The 18,064-nt window shown below is 54.3% G+C and overlaps 2 protein-coding genes across 2 annotated transcripts; one reads left to right on the forward strand and one right to left on the reverse strand.

Moving 5' to 3' along the window:
- Nucleotides 1-1,000: 1,000 nt before the first annotated feature.
- Nucleotides 1,001-13,557, forward strand: MAN2C1 (mannosidase alpha class 2C member 1). The gene is made up of 26 exons (XM_042821206.1): nucleotides 1,001-1,110; nucleotides 1,322-1,447; nucleotides 2,819-2,942; nucleotides 3,627-3,697; nucleotides 3,912-4,089; nucleotides 4,544-4,733; nucleotides 5,210-5,316; nucleotides 5,603-5,713; nucleotides 5,893-5,985; nucleotides 6,337-6,453; nucleotides 6,953-7,048; nucleotides 7,321-7,466; nucleotides 7,936-8,059; nucleotides 8,602-8,723; nucleotides 9,192-9,277; nucleotides 9,771-9,941; nucleotides 10,176-10,258; nucleotides 10,414-10,508; nucleotides 10,632-10,736; nucleotides 10,954-11,110; nucleotides 11,389-11,532; nucleotides 11,613-11,722; nucleotides 12,277-12,356; nucleotides 12,493-12,638; nucleotides 12,884-12,987; nucleotides 13,063-13,557. The coding sequence occupies exons 1-26, from the start codon at nucleotides 1,025-1,027 to the stop codon at nucleotides 13,178-13,180; spliced, it is 3,090 nt and encodes a 1,029-aa protein (XP_042677140.1). The 5' UTR covers nucleotides 1,001-1,024; the 3' UTR covers nucleotides 13,181-13,557.
- Nucleotides 13,558-13,725: 168 nt separating this feature from the next.
- Nucleotides 13,726-17,810, reverse strand: NEIL1 (nei like DNA glycosylase 1). The gene is made up of 9 exons (XM_042821208.1): nucleotides 17,353-17,810; nucleotides 17,137-17,256; nucleotides 16,928-16,991; nucleotides 15,920-16,019; nucleotides 15,708-15,832; nucleotides 15,183-15,210; nucleotides 14,638-14,699; nucleotides 14,266-14,479; nucleotides 13,726-14,143 (listed from the first exon to the last, which is right to left on the reverse strand). The coding sequence occupies exons 1-9, from the start codon at nucleotides 17,769-17,771 to the stop codon at nucleotides 14,124-14,126; spliced, it is 1,152 nt and encodes a 383-aa protein (XP_042677142.1). The 5' UTR covers nucleotides 17,772-17,810; the 3' UTR covers nucleotides 13,726-14,123.
- Between the last annotated feature and the right edge of the window lie 254 nt (nucleotides 17,811-18,064).

Genomic DNA, 18,064 nt, shown 5'->3' on the forward strand with positions numbered 1-18,064 from the left:
CACCCCAATCTGCTTCCCTCCTTCCTGGTTTGGGAGCGTGGCTTTGCTGCTGTTGTGACCACAATCTGGCAGGGATCTCTGGGCTGGCAGCTTGCCTCCTTCCCGTGGCAGAGAGCCGGGTGTGCAGAACTGAGGGGCGCAGACAGAGCCCCAACTCATTAGCAGCCCGGGTGCAGGAGACGGGTCTGGCTGTGGTGGTGACCGGGAGCCTCCTATGGAGAAAGGAAAATAGAGGGAAGCGCCCAGCAGGGAATAGCCAGAGTTTGCCAGCAATAAGTTCCCTATCGTTCCATTCGAAAGGTTTCTTCCCTACCCCTTTTTCCTCTGTATGCTGAAGGTGATCCAGCAGTGAACGTGTGGGTGGCGGAGGCCTGGCTTGGGGCGACGCCTGCATGTCCCAGGGCCATCCCGCCCTGCCTGGCTGTACCATAGCAACAAGGCTTCTCTTTTTATTTGAACTTGCTTTTTGTATTCTGTAACGTGATCCTCGGCCCACTATCCATGTGATTTCTATACCAATGTTGTAAACTTGACTGTAGTGCAGTATTTCCATTAAAATATCAGGGCTAACTGCTGTGTGCGGATCCTTCTTCCCACCCCACGCTGTGAGCTCCCAGGGGCGGGCAGTGCATGACATGGGGGGGGCCCAGGCTCCCCATTAAGACACCGGGGCAGCAAGCAGTGCATCACCAGGGAGAAAGCCCCACTGAGCTGCTAGGAAAGCACCTATGCAGTAACCAAGCAGGGCTCTCCCAACGGGGCTTTGGGGGGCAGTGGCTGCATGCAGTAGCCAGGCCAGGCCTGCAGGCCTCACCCCAGGCTTCAGTGCGGCCTGTACACCTCGCCTCAGGCCCCAGCCCGGCCTGTAGGCCTCGCCTCAGGCTTTAGTGCGGCCTATAGGCCTCACCCCAGCCCGGCCCCATCCCCTCAGCGCTGTGCCGCGTTCTGCGCATGCGCGACGCATCCAGCCGCCGCAGGGCGGGCGGCACGGAGACGCACGCGCAGTAGCGGCTTGGGCGCCGCCATGCTGAAGCACCGGAGTACGGCGCTGGAGCGCGTCGAGAAGTTCGTGTCCGCCACCTACTTCACCGACTGCAACCTGCGGGGCAGGTGGGCCGCGGGAGGGCCCGTCCTCCGGGTGCTGCCGGCTCGGGAGAGGCCTCGCCTCGGTGTGTTTTCCGAGGGAAGCGCCGAGGTGGTTCAGTGCGTAGAGGCCCGGCCTCGGGTGGGCGGCTGTTATTCCTTCGGTGTCATGAGGAGTTGGTTGTGGGGTGGGGGCTCTTGCCTGAGCTCACCACGTCCCGGCCACGTTTGCCCACAGGCTCTATGGGGACAGCTGCACTCCCACCTCGCTCTCCTGCTTCCAGACCCCACGGCGGATCCCCTACAGCGAGGCCGTCGTGCAGGAGTTCAGGCCGGCCAGAGTGGGGGATGCCTTTGGGCCCACGTGAGTACGGGCTGTCAGCACCTGCAGAGCTGGCGGGCTGTGCCGTGACACCGTGTGTCCCTCCCTGCTGTGTGCTTTGGTGAAGGTGCCCGCCTGCTGCCATCAGGGCTGAGACTCGTGGTAAGGGCTGTGCATCCAGGAAAGGGCTTCTGGAGACCAAGTCCAACCCTCTGCTAAAGCAGGTTCCCTACAGCAGGCCGGCATTCAAGTGGGTCTTGAATATCCCCATAGGAGATTCCAACTCCTCTCTGGGCAGCCCGTTCCAGTGCTCTGTCACCCTTACCATAAAGAAGTTCTTCCTCTTGTTTGTATGGAACTTCCCGTGTTCCAGTTTTTGCCTGTTGACCCCTGTTTGATTGCTGCACGCCACTGAAAAGAGCCTGGCTCCGTCCACTTGACTCCCATACATTAGATATTTTTAACAGTTATGAGATCATCACTCAGCCTTCTCCAGACTGAACAGTCCCAGGTCTCTCAGCCTTTCCTTGTACAGGCAGCACTCTAAGCCTTGGTCATCTCTGTGGCTCACAAAGAAGATCTCCCTGTTTGTTTTTTTTAACTGGGTAGTCCAGACTGGCTGTGTGCCCTCACCAGTGCAGAGCAAAGGGCAGGATCACCTCCTTCCACCTGCTGGATGCTCTCTTGGTGATACAGCCCAGGATATCATCGGCCTTCTTGGCCACAAAGACACACTGCTGGCTCGTGATCCAGCCTGTTGTCCACCAGAACCCGTAAGTCCTTTTCCTCATGGCTCCTCTCCATCAGATCAGTCCCTAACTTATATAGGTGCATGCAGCTGTTCCTACTGAGGTGCAGCACCATACCCTTGCTCTTGCTGAGGCTCATCACATTGCTCTCTGCCCAACTCAGCGGTCTGTCCAGGTCTTGCTGAATGGCAGCACGGCCTTCTGGTGTGTCAGCCACTCCTCCCAGCTCTGTATCACCATCGTTTCATATCAAAGCACGTCCTCTCGGGTTTCATTACCTTATGGATTGCTCAGAGATCTTCACCCCACTTGCTGGGTTTTTGGCTGGCTGCTACTCCTCTAACCCACAGCAGTGCCATGAGCCAGAAGTTTAGTGTGATTAAAGGGCAGACAGCTTGCTGGAAGGGGAGGCCCAGTGCATTTAAATGGGACAGGACTGTTCTGTGCACGTGTTGTGTCCTTCTTGAACTGATGCTGGGTCACTGACAGCCACACAGGGAGCTGGTTAAAGCATATCTGTGCAGACAGATGGCTTTGTTGCACTGTGCACACTGTGCTTGCGTGGCATCCCTGCTGCTTTTTGCCCACAGAGGTTCAGAATGCACGAGGTTTCTCTCTGGGAATGTCTCAGCAGTGGGTGAGGTGTCTGTGTGTTCTTTTCCAGGTGGGAGACCTGCTGGTTTAGGGTGGAGCTGAGCATCCCCCCAGCATGGGCAGGGCAGGAGGTGCACTTTGTCTGGGAGAGCGATGGTGAAGGCATGGTGTGGCGAGATGCCCAGCCGGTCCAGGTAAGGAGGGGTGGGTCAGGTGTATGCCAGCTATGCCAGGTATTCTGGTGTCTTCAGAGCAGTCATCTCCCTCAGCCCTCTCTAATGGAGCAGTAGGAATCCCCTTCTGTTAGTTTTATGTGCCTCAGAGTAATGTCTGCTTGTGTTGTTGGGGAGAAATAACACATGGACCAAAGGGAGAGAACCAGGAATAACTAGCGGTCTAGACAATGTGGTCATGAAAGAAAACATGAAGTGTATTTATAGCTGTGGTTCAGCCTTAACAAATCAACCAAAGCTGCTTGAGAAGTCTTTAAATACGTGAAAAACTTCAGTGCAGAGAGGAGCAGTTATGAAATCACAGAATATCCAAAATTGGAAAGGACCCATGGGGATCACTGAGTCCAACTCCTGGCTCCACACAAAGAGGCTGGCGTGTGGGGCAGGAGAAAGGGTGAACTTGTGGTTTGCTTACTTTGCTTTGTGATAGAGAGAGGGTCTGTGGGCTGTATCCAGAGTTCAGTCCTGACAGTCAGGCCTGCTGGTAGTCTAGTACTCCTTTGGGAAGCACTGTGCTATGACACGTGGGACCACAGCCCGCCATCCAGCAGGGCTTTGTGGCGTTCTGTCTGTCCAGCAGCTCTGTAAAGCCTGCTGTCGTGTTCTTGTGCAAATGTGGGTTAAATGTGCTGCCTTCCCCTTCAGGGTTTGACTAAGGAAGGCGAGAAGACCAGCTATGTACTGACAAGCAGCCTGAAGGAGACAGAGCCCCACAGGTGAGTGGGCAGCTTGGCCAAACTCTGTGCTGCTGGGGAAGCTTGGTGGTGAAATAACCAAAGCTGGGGTGCGATACTCCAGCCTGCATCCGGGTTCTCAGTGTGTCTGTCAGAAGTTCAGTTGGGTTGGTCCTGCTGGGGGGTAGGAATGGGCTTTGCCAGCTGAGTAATCTGACCCCAGGGGTCACTGATGGTTTCCTTCTGCTCTCTGCAGTCTGACGCTGTATGTGGAGCTGGCCTGCAATGGGCTCTTTGGGGCTGGCAAGGGCTCCATGATAGCCCCTCCGGACCCTGACAGAAAGTTCACCTTGAGCAAGGCTGAGTTGGTGGTCTTCAACAGAGATGTCTACGAGCTGCTGGTGGATCTGGAAATACTTCTGGACATGGCCCAGGTCTGTGTGCTCCTTCACTTTCTTTTTCTCAGCATTTCTGCCTCCTACAACTTCTACGTTTTATCCCCTTCTTCCATGTCCCAAGACCTGTCTCCTCCCACCAGGAGGCCCCAGAGGAAAATGTATTTGCTCCCGCTGCTTTGGCATGACTGACATTATCTGCAGTATGAGAAATCCAAATGAGGAGACAACACAGGTGCTTGTTGCATCTACCTGCTGATCTAAAGCAGAGTCTGTTAGGCCAGAGCCCTCTGGTGTTGAGCGTATGTGTAATTTGGCTTTAGGGAAACACACGCAAAGACAAGGTTTTATCTGTGAAGCAGGGACGTGGTGTCTGCCTGAAACCACTGGCAGAGTCAGGTGTTGGAAGGAGGTAGCAGGTTCTGCCTGAGACAGATGTATCCATACTGGCCAGAGTGCTCAGACTCAAGCTGTCCTCCCTCCCACCCCCTAGCTCCTCGGGGAGGAAAACCAGAGGAGCTTCCAGGCCCTGTATGCTGCCAACCAGATTGTCAACGTGTGTGATGTGAAGGACCCATCCACCTTCCCTGCTGCCCGTGAGCTGGCTGCAGCGATCTTCAGCCAGAGGAACGGCGAGAGCCAGCACACCATCCACGCCATGGGGCACTGCCACATTGACTCTGGTGAGAGCAGTACAGCTTTCCCTCTCTACTGGCCAGGATGGCAGTGCTGGCTGCCCTTGGGCTGCAGGCGCCGAGCCCTGAGGGAAAGGAGAAGGGATTTCTGTGCTAGCACGCAGCTGGTCTGATAGGGCGGTGAGGCAGAGGGATGTGCGTCTGGTTAGCTGTGTGGTCTGGATCACTGATGGGGCTGCTGATAGGAGATGGATTACAGAGCACTGTTTTCTGCCTTTTGGACATCACCCCTCAATTTCCAGTCCCTGGAGACTGTTTCAGTTTCAGCAGAGAGGCAGCAGAGGCCCCAGACCGTGGTGCTGTCAGGCACGTCAGTCAAAGGATAGCATTTTGTGTTGCATTTTCTCTGGTTGATCTTTGAAAGTGCAGCCCCATTCCTGAGGGAGTCTGCCTTACCCAGGCAGCCAGGGATGGTGCTTGTGCCAAGTAATAACCATGGTAGGGCCGTGTGTCTGTCTCTACAGCCTGGCTGTGGCCATATGAGGAGACTATCCGGAAATGTGCTCGCAGCTGGGTCACGGTTATCCGTCTGATGGAGCACAACCCAGAGCTCACCTTTGCCTGCTCCCAGGTGAGCCATCTCTCTACTGAATTGGAGGGATGGGGTCACTGCAAACCCCAGGGGTCACTGCAGCCCTCGGCAGCCCTGAGGATTGGAAGTGGGATGGTTTGCTCCGAGCAGCACAAAGAATTGATGCCAAGCTCACTGAGAAGCTCTTCTGCTTGTGGCATGCTGCTTCTCCAGTGTAACTCCAAACGAGACGGGGGTGGCCAGGGTCCTGTGTGGTTCCAGAGAGCAGGAACATTGGTGTGGAGCAACGTGGTGGGAGCTGGGGCTGACTTCTGTGCTCTGACAGGCACAGCAATTCGAATGGGTGCGGAGCTGGTACCCTGGACTCTATGCCCAGATTCAGGACTACGTGGCAAAGGGGCAGTTCATCCCTGTTGGAGGCACCTGGGTGGAAATGGTGAGAAGCACGGCGAGCCTGGCTCACAGCACCTTTTTGTTTCTCCTCTGCAGTGCCGAGCTGTGTTCAGATCCTCGGTGGGCAGGGTGGCAGTGGGAGTGGGCTGGAAGCTTCTCCTATGCCTGGCTTGGCACACGTGTTGCAAGAGAGGATGCTGACTCCTTGTGCTCTGCTTCCAGGATGGAAACCTGCCCAGTGGAGAGTCCATGGTGCGGCAGTTCCTTCAGGGCCAGCGGTTCTTCCAGCAGCAGTTTGGCCAGATCTGCTCAGAGGTACTTGCTCTTTTGCAGCATGCTTTCCTTGCACATGGTCTACTTCCACCTCTTGCTATCCTTCAAGATTTCTCTCCGATTTGCCTTCCAGATATAATTTTCAGGTGCCTCACATAGGCCTGATATTTGGAACTAAAGTTGTGATGAGTGAATATCCAGTCACCCATATATCCTGCCAGTTAGCACAGGACTGGGCCTTTATTTTATTATCTGCTGGTGTCTGGCAGGTGTCTGCAGTTGCTCCTTATCTAGCACATCTTGTCTGCCCTCTGCATTAAGGCTTTAGAGCCAGGATACCCTGGACAAACTCAGGCTAGTTTGACTCTTGTGTTTCTCTTCCTCTGCTCCCAGTTCTGGCTGCCAGACACGTTTGGGTACTCAGCCCAGCTGCCCCAGCTGATGTGTGGCTGTGGGATCAAACGGTTCCTCACACAGAAGCTCAGCTGGAACCTGGTCAACACCTTCCCAGTGAGTTGTGTTTCCCTTTTTCCCAGGGGTGGACATAGGGTTGCTGGAGTCTGTCTGCAGGGCTGGACCCATTTGTTCCACAGCTCAAGCCAGTCCTTAGCTCAGCTGAGAGAGACTTTTCTTCCAAAAACTCTTAAGTTGTGACATGAAGAGAAAGGGAAGGGTTAGTGTGGATCCTCCAGGTTTTTGACATGCTTGTCCCCTCTGCACTTCCATGGAGACTTGGGTGCTGGGTTTTGTGCCTGACAAGGCTTGCAAGGGAGCACAGGCTTCTAGTGCCTGAGTTCTGTGCTGATGTGGTTGAACTGCACTCTCCACGTGCACTTTGGTCTGGGAGATGAGTTTGGGAGCCTGGAAACACTGAGCAAGGGATGAGTTGATCACTTGCCTGTGCTGGCATGAGTTTTTTGGGAACTCCTGGGAATCATGGTCTGTGTTTCAACATTTGGGTGCTTTGTGGCTCTTTGAGACACTGTACTTTCCTCTGGCATGTCTGCAGCATCACACCTTTTTTTGGGAAGGCATTGATGGATCCCGAGTCCTGACCCATTTCCCCCCTGGTGACTCCTATGGGATGCATGGGCGAGTGGAGGAGGTAAGTCAGCTTGCCAAACCTGCATGTGAAGTGCAATGCCAGCCTCATGGGGCAAGGTCTGAGGTTTCTAAGAGGGGGTGCTGTCAGAAAAGGGAGTGGGATTACCAAATGAAGGCCTTCAGTTAACCTGGTAGTTAGTTGCCTGCCTCTGTGATGTGTCCATGCCTGATTCTTGAGGTTTGGGCTGGGGAAGAGGGGCAAGGTTGACTTTCTTGTGTGGAGCAAGGAGAGCTGGGGCTGGGTACCAACAGACTGTCCAAAATTTCTTCTAGATGCTGAAAACAGTGAAGAACAACAGGGACAAAGGACGTGTGAACCACAGCGCTGTCCTTTTTGGCTTTGGAGATGGAGGAGGTGGCCCCACGCAAAACATGCTGGACAGGATGAAGAGGATGAGTGATACAGATGGGCTGCCAAGGTGAAAGATCCTTTCCTGCCTCCTTGCACAGACACAGAGCACTTGTCCCAGCCTCTATGGGCTCCCATTGCTTCTAGTGAAGCAGCTGTGTACACAACATACAGATTAGACAAAGGGCTGCTGGGCTTGACATGGGGAAAAATGATTAGGCAGCAGTTCAAGGTATCAAATAACTGCTGCTCCTCAGCTAGCTTGCACCGTGGCACTCTGCCTCCTGCCTGCAGTTTGTAGTATGGGAGGATTTTGGAGCTGGCTGTTTCCATTCTCCAATTAGTGCTCTCCTTTCTCCAAGTGTAAGTGGTCTGCACCTCTGGGCAGCCAGGAGTCCCCCTGCACATCCCTTTTAGTTGTGTGTTGGGGTTTTTGAAGCCTCATTTCTGGAACTGATGCCTTTCTGGTGGGAGCACCCCACTAGCTGTGCCGTGCACTTCTCTCCTGGCTCATTGCTGTTTGTACCTCTCTCCCACAGGATTCAGATCTCCACTCCTGACCGTTTTTTTTCTGTCCTGGAGAAAGAGGCATCACAGCTGTGCACCTGGGTGGGAGAACTCTTCCTGGAGCTGCACAACGGCACATACACCACCCAGGCCCAGGTGACTGCATGTGTGGGATGGATGGGACAGTGGGATCCCTCACCCTCAGGGGAAGTGGCTGTTTTCAGCTCTCTTTGCTATTGCTCAGGTGGCTCCAGGGCTTGGGTAGCGCCCTTTGTGCCTCAGCTCTGGGAGCCACCTTGCAGCCAGCACTCCAAAAGGCAGATCTGCTGTTAGTCTTTAGTTAGACTTGCTTCCAGGGTGAGAAGGGAGCCAAGACACAGCAGACACTCTTTGGTCAATAACTGCCATGTCCTGCACTTTAGCGGGGCCCTGATCATTGCAGAGGAGAGATGAAGAATTAGAAGAGGAGAAAAGTGAGTGGAGTCTGGCCTGGGGGTTAAGCAGAGGCCTGTGCTGGAGGTTATAGAGCTGAAAGCCAGATTGATCTGTGGCCAAAAAAGAAAGCTAGTAATGGCAGCTCATGACACCTACAAGTAACCAACCTTCCTGCACTGGATCTGTGCTTTTGCTGGTGTAAGAGATTCATTCCTGGCTACAGCTTTTCTAAGAATCTTCCTTCTCTTCCTGATTGGCACCAGATAAAGAAGGGGAATCGGGAGTGTGAGCGAATACTGCATGATGTGGAGGTGCTGAGCACCTTGGCTATGGCACAGAGTGGCACGTTCCAGTATCCTGCTAGCCAGCTGCAGCAGCTCTGGAGGTAAGGAAGTACATGAGCATGACTGCTGTGCAAACAATTCTTCCATAAACTGATGAGAACTTAATGGGAAAGAGTTTCAGTGCCTTGCTTCTCTCGTTGGAATCTTTAAACCTTCACTCTAAATCCTTTGGAAGCTCCAAACTTTTACTGCTGTGCTGCCTGGAAATTTCATCTCCGGCCTACACTTATCTTTGGCCAGTTTTGACTGGTCTGAACTTGTACAATAACATATCTGGTAGTCCCAAGAGATTGAAGGAGTCAGCTCTCAATCCCCATGGTTGTGGTTGGCAAAGATGACCCCTTATCCTAATGTAAGGGGATTTAAAGTGTGCTATGCAAAAAAACTCCCCATCATTTTCTAATGGGGAGCAGTTACTAAGTCTGTCTATCTTGCAAACAGGGCTTGGTAAGCTAGAACAAACCTAATGCTCTCCCCTGCTTCCTGGTGTGGTTTCTCTTCTGTTCTAGGTTATTGCTGCTCAACCAGTTTCATGACGTGTTACCAGGCAGCTGTATCCAGCTCGTGGTCAGGGATGCCCTAAAATACTATGCAGGTGAGCAGGGAGTTGGGCCAGGAGGGCACTTACTTACTATTGGAGCACCTTGAGTCCTGCCTGTTGCAGAGCTTTCAATTTCAGACTGCCTGGCAATGTGGGACAAGACCTGTGCAGCACAGTGTGTCAGGCATGTGTCAGTAATTGGGCAAATTCAACCAGGAATGAGCAAAATATGCTGAGTTACTGACTTCTCTGCACTAGCAAAGGTGGGAGCTGAGGACTGCTCCTGTCTGCCCACAGGCAGTTGCAATTGCTTATTTTATTACAGCTCAGCAGTTTTCCAATTGAACTGACGTGGCTCACTGTAATCTCGTAATAAAGTCAATAAGAACAATCATAAGCTTTGCTTAATAGATAATGGTAATTAATACTAAAAATAATGAGTAATTGTAGATTGGAAGTAGTAAGAGCGTAGGTACTTTTTACAGAAGAAGTTCTCTGATGTGAGAAACTGCCTGCCTGGGTCCAATTGGGGCTGCTTTTTGCTCAGAGATCCGCAGGGCTGGCAGTCGCCTGCAGGAGGAGGCCGTGCAGTCCTTATGTGGAGAACTGCTGCAGCTCAGGTCTGGGGGTGCTGAGAGCACTCTTGTGCTGAACACTTTGCCCTGGGAGCGGACAGAGGTGATCTCCAGGACTGAGCCAGCTGGAACAGAGGCTTTAGGTATGTCTAACTCAGAAGCAGAGCGTGCATCGTGGTTCCTTACAGTGGCAGAGACAGCCTGCAAAGAATTGCTCTGCCTCTCCCTGTCGTGGAGGGATTACTGATTCCCACTTCAGATTGTCCCCAAATGATGAATAAAGAGGAGGGGGTGAACATGAGAGCACCAGGGCAACACGGTGTAACTTAAGGATGGGTCTGGGGAAGGTGCTGAAACAAAACCTCTTTCCTTTCCAGCCCTGGTGACAGCTCCCAGCATGGGCTATGCTGTAGTGAGGGAATCGCTGCTGCCCCCTCAGCCTGTGGCAGTGATCAAGCAGGTAAGCATCACTGCCTTTGTCCTCAGATTGAGGTACCTGCTTCAAAGGCTGACGGGGAGAAACGTAGGAGATCCAGTTCTACAGCTGTGAACTTCACACTCCCTCAACTCCTGAAGGCATGAGTCTGTGCAATGTGTTTGTTCTTTTTCTCCCAGGAGGATGGCTCCATTACCATGAAGAATGGGCTGATTGCAGTCTGCCTGGATGCCATGGGGCGCCTGACCTCTCTTCGGCTGGTGCACTCTGAGAGGTGAGTCTCTCACCTGCTTCCTGCATCTGGGATGCTATAACCTCTCTCAGGCCTTCTCCTCACTGTGAGCCCTTCACCGCTGCCTCTTCTTAAGCTGCTTTTCTCTGTTCTGCCTTGTTGCAGAGAGTCAGTCGCCGATGGCTGCCGTGCCAACCAGTTTGCACTCTTTGATGATGTTCCCCTGTACTGGGACGCCTGGGACGTGATGGATTATCACTTGGAGACCAGGTAGAGCAGCACTGCCTGCAGCACTTCAGTTTTGACTTTGCTTGGAAGTTCTCACCTCCCTGTCAGTTTTAGCTGTAACCAAATCTCAGCACCTCTCCCGTCTTGGGGCGTTCACTCTGTAGAAGCGAGCATCTGCTGTAGTTGTGAGGCTGCACTGGGACTTGGGAACCTGGATCTGCTGGGCTGGGACTAGCTCTGCCTTTACCCCTGTCTCCAGGAAGCCAGTGACAACGCTGCTGAAGCCTCTGGAAATCACCCTGGCAGGGGGCCTGCGGGGAAGCGCCAGCTTCTCTCTGCGGGTCGGGGAAAGCAGCACCCTAACCCAGGAGATCATCCTGGATGCCATGTGCCCATACATCTGCTTCAAGACCCAGGTGAGACTAGTGGCTGCTGTGTTCCCTGGCGAGCTGAACCCTAGCTCTGAGTTTTATTCCCCATCTTCTGCTCTCGGGGTCCCCACTGCCTGTTGTCCTCTGCAAAAGGTGAAGGTAGTCCCAGAATGAGGTCTCTTCAGGGAGAAGGTGGATGAAATCAGTCAGTTCTGCTGCTTGCAGTGGCTGTTGTATTGTACCTGGTCCAGCCTGGTCAGGGGAGGATGAGTGCAATTTCTGCCCGTCAGCCCATGGCAATGCCTTTCTGTTATTGCATTTAGGTTGACTGGAAGGAATCTCACAAGTTCCTGAAGGTGGAGTTCCCTGTGCAGGTCCGTAGCACAAATGCTACCTACGAAATCCAATTTGGGCACCTGCAACGGCCAACCCACTGGAACACATCCTGGGACTGGGCCCGATTTGAGGTGAGAGGAGCTCTGGTCCCATGATGACTGCTTTCCTGCAGGCTTTGTGTGATGAATATGTCCTTTGGTGTCTCCTGCAGGTGTGGGCTCATAAGTGGATGGATCTCTCTGAGCACGGCTTCGGGGTGGCAGTGCTGAATGACTGTAAATATGGGGCATCAGCACACAGGAACGTCCTCAGCCTCTCATTGTGAGTGGGGTTGTGGTGAGGGTGGAGCTGCAGCAGTCATTGGAGGTGCTTTCTGAGGTGTCTGTTTCAAGTCAGGGCAGCGTCTGGTCCTGAATGATCATAGTTAATAAGGAAATAGTCTGTGATTAGCCTAAGTGGGTGGCTGTCTTCTAAAACTTGTTAGCTGATGTAATTAAAATTGACTAAGATAATGTAATTCCGATGGCATACGCTCATAAATAATGCCATTGAGCACGGAGCCACACTTGCACCGAGTAATTTTTCTGTTGCTGGCCAAAACACACCCCAGGAAGGGAGACTTAAGGAAGGGAATGGAATGTCACTGTTACATATGCATGTGAAGCTAAGAGAAAATGGATATTTTGAATCTTACCAGCTGAAAGTTTCATAGGAAACCACCCTTCAGAGATTGACTTTAGCTTCTGGGACCGTGTCTAGAGTCCCAGAATCCGCCTCAGGACCCAGACCCAAAGTAGCTGGGGGAGGCAGTTGCCCTGCCGGTGCTCTGGTTGGGTGGCAGAAGGTCCTGTGGAGAGTCCCATCTCTTTCCTTAGGCTGAGAGCACCAAAGTCCCCTGATGCCACTGCAGATATTGCCCACCACCAGTTCACCTACGCTGTGATGCCTCATCAAGGTGAGTAATGAGCAGAGTTGGACACTGTGAGGGCACCCAGAGTAGAGGATGCTCCAGCGAGCCTCGGGTAGGCACAGGGTGCCTCCATCTCTGGCTGTTAATGCATAAAGACTGATTGGAGGTTCGTGTTTTGCAGGCTCCTTCCAGGATGCTGGTGTGATCCAGTGTGCCTACAACTTGAATTTCCCCCTCCACACAGTCCCAGCCAGCTGTGCGCCGTGTCCAGCCTGGAGTGCCTTTTCCCTGAGCTCACCTGCAGTTGTTTTGGAGACTGTCAAGCAGGCAAGTCCCCCAGGAAGAAGCAGGGGGGTAGAGGGGGCAGTTTTGAAGCTGCTTGTTCAGTGTGGTCTGCTTTCTCCCCGGCACTGGGTGACAGGCAGGATTGGCTGAGTGGCTATGGAGTTCTGTTCTGCATGGCAGAGCAGCTCAGTTGAGCTCATTTTGGTCTGGTTGATGTATAAAGATGTAGGTTAGGATGTTCCCATCTCCTCTGTGTGAACTCAGGTTTCTGTGTTGTGTCTGCAAAGGCTGAGGACAGACCTGAAGCTGTGGTGGTCCGGCTGTACGAGGCACACGGCAGCACAGTTGTCACTTGGCTCCAGACCTCCCTCCCCATTAAAGAGGCAATGCTGTAAGTGTGCACAGGGTGGCTGGGCAGGAGCTCAGCTCAGTCACTTCAGCTTCACCAGCTGTTTTCTCCCCCCAGATGTGACCTTCTGGAGAGGCCAACAGCCAAGGGCCACCTGCCACTGGAGCAGCAGGGTATGAAGCTTTCCTTCACACCATTCCAAGTGCTCTCCATCCTCTTGGTTTTGAAGCAGTGATGCTGGTGCTACAATAACCTGGACTGACACTGGGAGCTCAAATCACAGCCCGAGTCTCCCCCAGGGCACATCCAGGTAACCTGGAAGTGCAGTGTCATCTCTTGGAACTGAGCCTGGCCACCAGTGCCCTCTTGCTGGGCCAGAGAGGAAGAAGGACCAAGCATTTCTGCTGACCAGATTCCAGTGAGAATATTTCCCAAGAAGTGTGCAATATTGAGCAGCTCCAGGGAAGAGCAAAATCTACCCTAGACCCCCAACCAGCCATCAGAGAGCAGTGTGCAGTCAGCCCCCTCTTCCCTTCCTTCTCCTGTCTCCTGCACTGCTCTGACAGAAGGGGGCACAAATAAGACAAAATTACATGAGAACACTCTGTTGTAGCTGCTGCTGCTCTCAGTGTCCTTCCTCCTCAGTGGGATGTTTCTTACCCCTGAAACTAAGGAGCCAGTGCTTACCTTTACTTTTGGAGGTGGGGTTTCTCCAGCCCACCTGGGAAAGAGGCTGGGCATGGTGGGGTTAGCCTTAGCACAAGAAGGCAGGCACACCAATTTTTACACAAAATACTTTTTATTAATCATCTAAAACCAGCTTTCTCAGTGATCCAGGCAGCAATTAAAAAAAGGAAGAAGGAATATGATTTAAGGTATAGGAAGGGGTCAGAATCTGACACGATGCACAATCAGTGGTCCCTCTGAGGAACTGATTCTAAAACCACTCACAAGGGACAAGCAAGGTTATAAAAAAAATATATATAAGAACAGGAAGGAGGAGGAGCACCAGCCTGCCCCCATCCCTGAGGCTGCAAGAGCAGTAGTGCTGCACAGAGCGAGTGCTACAAGCAGGCATGCCTGAAAGCAACACCAGGCAGCCCAGGCCAGTGTGTCTCCACAGCAGAAGCAGTCACACGATTCCAAAGGCTGAGGTGTGTGAAGGCAGTGTGCTCTACTCACACTACAGCAGCTGCTCCTGGAAGAGAAACAAGAAGGCAGAAGGTGAGGGGGTGCCTGGCTCTGCTCTGCAGAACCCTGATTACTCTTCTGCCCTTTGTCACCTCCTTGGTCCAAAAGTCACAGGACCACCAGCCTCACCTCTGCCTCTGCGTGCTGAAGTCCGGTTTCTTTTTGCTCTGACTGGAGGAACATCTGGCTCAGATAAGGTTGGAGCAGCAGCCACTTTCTTCCTCCCACGGGCACGTCCCTTCCTTGACCCATCAGGCACTGCCTTCTCTTCCTCCTCCTTCACAGCTGGCTCCGGGGGCTTCTCTGCACCCCCAGAACGCCGTTTGGAGGCACGTGTTGTGACCTGGGTGGACACAGCCAGGGCTTAGCAGCAGAAGCATGCACACGAGAGGGGAACATGAAGATTCATGCATCGCTTGGTGACTGTGGGAGCAGCCTGAGAGGGCAAAGGAACCAGCCTGTAGCCCCAGCAGCAGTCTCAGCAGCCACAAAACTTCGTACCGTGGGGGTTGGAGCTTCAGGATCTGCCTTCAGGTGTGCGTGCTTCTTGCGGGACTTCTGACCTGTGAGAGGACATGCTCAGGTTGGGGGGGTGGGAGGGACAAGGGACACCATCCTGAGCAGTGAATGGGAACTCAGGTGTAGGATGGATTCAAGGTGGTTCCCCTCCCCTCCCAACAGATTTGTTCCTTTCCCAAAACACAGTGAACCACCAGGCTTCTGTTCACACCCAGCCTCAGAGTTTGGCCCTCCTGCTCCAAGCCTGGCAGGCAAGGAAGGGGATGTAGCTGCCCTGGAAAATCACCCTGCAGGTGCAGAAGCTGTGCACAGGCAGGCTGGTGTGCTGCTAGGAAGCCACGGGCACAGCAAGCTCCATCCCCTAATGCCACCCAGCTGCCACACAGCTGTCAGCAAACCAGGGACCTGCAGCACTCGCCTTCAAAGTAGAACTGTGCTCCTCTGGCTGGGAGCAGACTGTTTCCTCCCTGTGCTCCAGCCCTCTTGGAGCAAGAGCGGGTCTTGTGGGGACGAGGGAGGACACTCACCTTTGGGAGCCATGGGGCCAGGCTCTCCCTGCAAGGAAGGTGACAGAGCAGTGACTGGGATAACATCATTCTGCAGGGATCGCCAGCAAGCATCCCATAAAAGCACCCTGTAGCAGCTTCCAGCAGGAGCAATGAGACCCTTCTGCACCCCACAGCCAAGACAGGAATAGGCAAACAGACACATCTCCCCTAAAGCCCAGAGGAACCTGGCGCACTGTCTGTCTCTGAGACTCCCTGCTCCTTCTACAAGGCCCCATCACTGCACCTCACCCAGGAAGGATGAAGAGTGCTGCCAATCCATTTGGTAGCACCCAGCCACCTCTGCTCAGGCTGCCCTCTGTCCCTCAGCAGCTGTGTCCCTGTCACTACCACCTACAGGTCCGGTGGTCACAGCAGGCTCTGGGAAAGGGAGATGCCCAGTGATACAGCTCGGTGATCTCGGGGAAGCAGTGCACAAGAGAAAGGCTCCTCCCTGAGAGGAGCAACAGGGGTACCCAGCCCCAAGCAGAGACCCCAGACTCCTACCTGGAACCATATGGTCCTGTTGTTGCGGTCCCGCAGGGAGCTCATGCCAGGCACTAAGTAACACTGCAGCCAGTTCTTGAAGGCAGCATAGTTATCCGAGTCAGAAGGGTCAAAGAGATTTTTATCTAGGAAGGAAGAAAGGGAAAGGAAATGGAGAGAAAGCGCTCTCCAGCCAGAGCCTTATTCCTCAGCTCCCTGCCCTGTAGCCTCACCTGCTGCCACAACCTCCATGGGCACCGTGTGGCACAGCTCCAGGAGATCCGGGTTATCTCGCTTCAGCTTCAGCTTCTTACTCAATGTCAGGGAAGAATTCTGGAGAAGAGAACCTGCCAGCTACCCCACTTGGACCTTTTCATCCCCATACCATCCAAATCCTGTATCCCCCCTCAGCCTCTTGCCAGGGCACAAGCCAATCTGCAGGCCACGCTGTAGGCTGTGCATTGTGTAGTACTAGCACAGCTACAGGGACATGAAAAAGGAGCAGTTTGCTAAAAAGAAGCCTCAGGTTGTGCTTTGTTGTTTTTAAAACTTCTTGAAAACAACCACCCACTTTCCCCTGGGGCTTCAGGATTAGAGTACACGGACAGCAAGCCAGCCACAGGTTCAGCTGCAGCTTTCCCCAGAGGTTTCAAGCTTGCATTATATTTGCTTTCCTTGCCACTTCCTCTTTACCATCTTGACCTGAAGGCACGTGCCTGAGGAGCTGTCACAGCTTGTTGGCATAGCCACGTGCAATTGCATGCCACACGTGTGCTGTTATGGAACGGCTGTGCTCACTTGCTGCTCCACTGGAGGAGCAGACATGCTCTGACACGGGTGTTTATGGCAAGGACAACAACAAGCTTGATGAGGGAGACCCCAGCCAGCAAGTTACAAAGGGAAAATGCCTGCTGTTATGCTGGGAAACCTGAGTGTGGCTGCTGGACGATGGCAGCAGGAAGGGTTCAATCAATTACACTTCAAACCTGTCCAGAGCAGTAAACACCTCCTGACAGCAGCGGGACAGAGGCAAGGAGCTGTGTGAACCCTGCGAGGACCTGGTGACAGTTTGCAGCCCCATCACAGTGAGGTACTCAATGTGAACTGAAACTGTCCCAAACCCTGGGCCACCACTGCTGAGCTCAAATCCAAATCCATAATGGCACTGAAGGGCAGGGGCCCCCAAGCCCAAGCACAGCAGCCTGGAAAGCACCACGCATCCTCCACCTTTTCCTCCTCACCTGCTCCCGATGCTTCAGGGCTTCTAGCACAGTCCGGGCCTTTTCAAAAGGAGGGATCTTCGCCCTGAGAGAGTCCAGCTGTTACACTCAAGCCCGACGCAGCCTGAGGTGCTCACATATTGCATTGGAAGAGGCTGGACTCGGTGCGATGGTGTGGCTGCAGGGACAGCAGCAAGCAGCGCCGTGCTCTCAAGGACGCGACAGCTCACCTGTACAGGATCTCAGCACGGAGGTAATTGCCGATCCCATTGAAATACTTCTGGTTTAACAGCGCCTCGCAGACGGGCTTGTCGAAAGCTTTATCCTCCAGGTTGGTCAGCATGTTCTCCCTGTAGCACAGCACGAGGCACGCACGGCGCCGCGTCCCCCCAGCCGCCCAGCCTCCTTCCCGTCCCCATCACCGCGACAGGAGGCCGGGCACCCACCTGAAGGCCTCGTACTCCAGCAGGACGCAGGGCCCGCGGTCGGGCTGCCACTCCTCTCCCAGCCGCCAGGTGCCGAAGCGCCGGGGATCCACGAAGCAGAGGGAGCGGGGGGGGCTCTCACGGGTGAAAAAACGCAAATGCGCGTGGCGGGGCGGGCTGGAGGCCTCGCACAGCCGGAACGAACCCGACATGCCGAAGCGGAACACCAAGGCCTGCGAAGGGCCGGGGTCCAGCGGCTCCAGCGTCAGCCGCAGCTCCTTGCCGCGGGAGACGGCCGTCACCCTGTAGGCCTCGCTGCTGAACGGCACCTCCGGGCCGCGGCCCACGGCCGAGCGCTGCACGCCGCCCTCGAACACCAACCCGCCGCACGCCTCGTTGATGTAGCGGCCGGCCAGGTGCAGCTCCGGGCATTCCGGCATGGCGACGGATCCTCCGCGCCGCCGGCACACCGAGATCGCTCCGCGCCACGGCCGGCCCCGTTGCCTGGCGACACGCCCCGCTCGCCACTCATTGGCTGCGCAGTTGTCTGGCCAAGCCCCGCCCGCTTCCCATCGGTTTGTTCTAACGCGTGGGACACACCCCCTCGCCTCCCATTGGCCGTTACGTCGCTTGGAAACGCCCCGCCAACCACCCATTGGCCGTCCCATCGCATGGCGATACGCCCCTCTCCTATTCCCATTGGCCCCGCCTTCGCCCCGGGGCATGCCGGGAA

Source organism: Centrocercus urophasianus, unplaced genomic scaffold, assembly GCF_019232065.1.
Source record: "Centrocercus urophasianus isolate 14NV4802_14NV808 unplaced genomic scaffold, USGS_Curo_1.0 seq_194, whole genome shotgun sequence".
Classification (NCBI taxonomy): domain Eukaryota; kingdom Metazoa; phylum Chordata; class Aves; order Galliformes; family Phasianidae; genus Centrocercus; species Centrocercus urophasianus.

Coding starts and splice junctions, on each gene's coding strand:
- NEIL1 (XM_042821208.1), bottom strand. CDS start 17,771: ATGCCGGAATGCCCGGAGCTGCACCTGGCCGGCCGCTACATCAACGAG. Junction 16,020..16,927: donor CCCTGAAGCATCGGGAGCAG/GTGAGGAGGAAA, acceptor TCTCTTCTCCAG/AATTCTTCCCTGACATTGAG. Junction 15,833..15,919: donor CATGGAGGTTGTGGCAGCAG/GTGAGGCTACAG, acceptor CTTCCTTCCTAG/ATAAAAATCTCTTTGACCCT.
- MAN2C1 (XM_042821206.1), top strand. CDS start 1,025: ATGCTGAAGCACCGGAGTACGGCGCTGGAGCGCGTCGAGAAGTTCGTG. Junction 7,467..7,935: donor GATACAGATGGGCTGCCAAG/GTGAAAGATCCT, acceptor TCTCTCCCACAG/GATTCAGATCTCCACTCCTG. Junction 11,533..11,612: donor GGGACTGGGCCCGATTTGAG/GTGAGAGGAGCT, acceptor TGTCTCCTGCAG/GTGTGGGCTCATAAGTGGAT.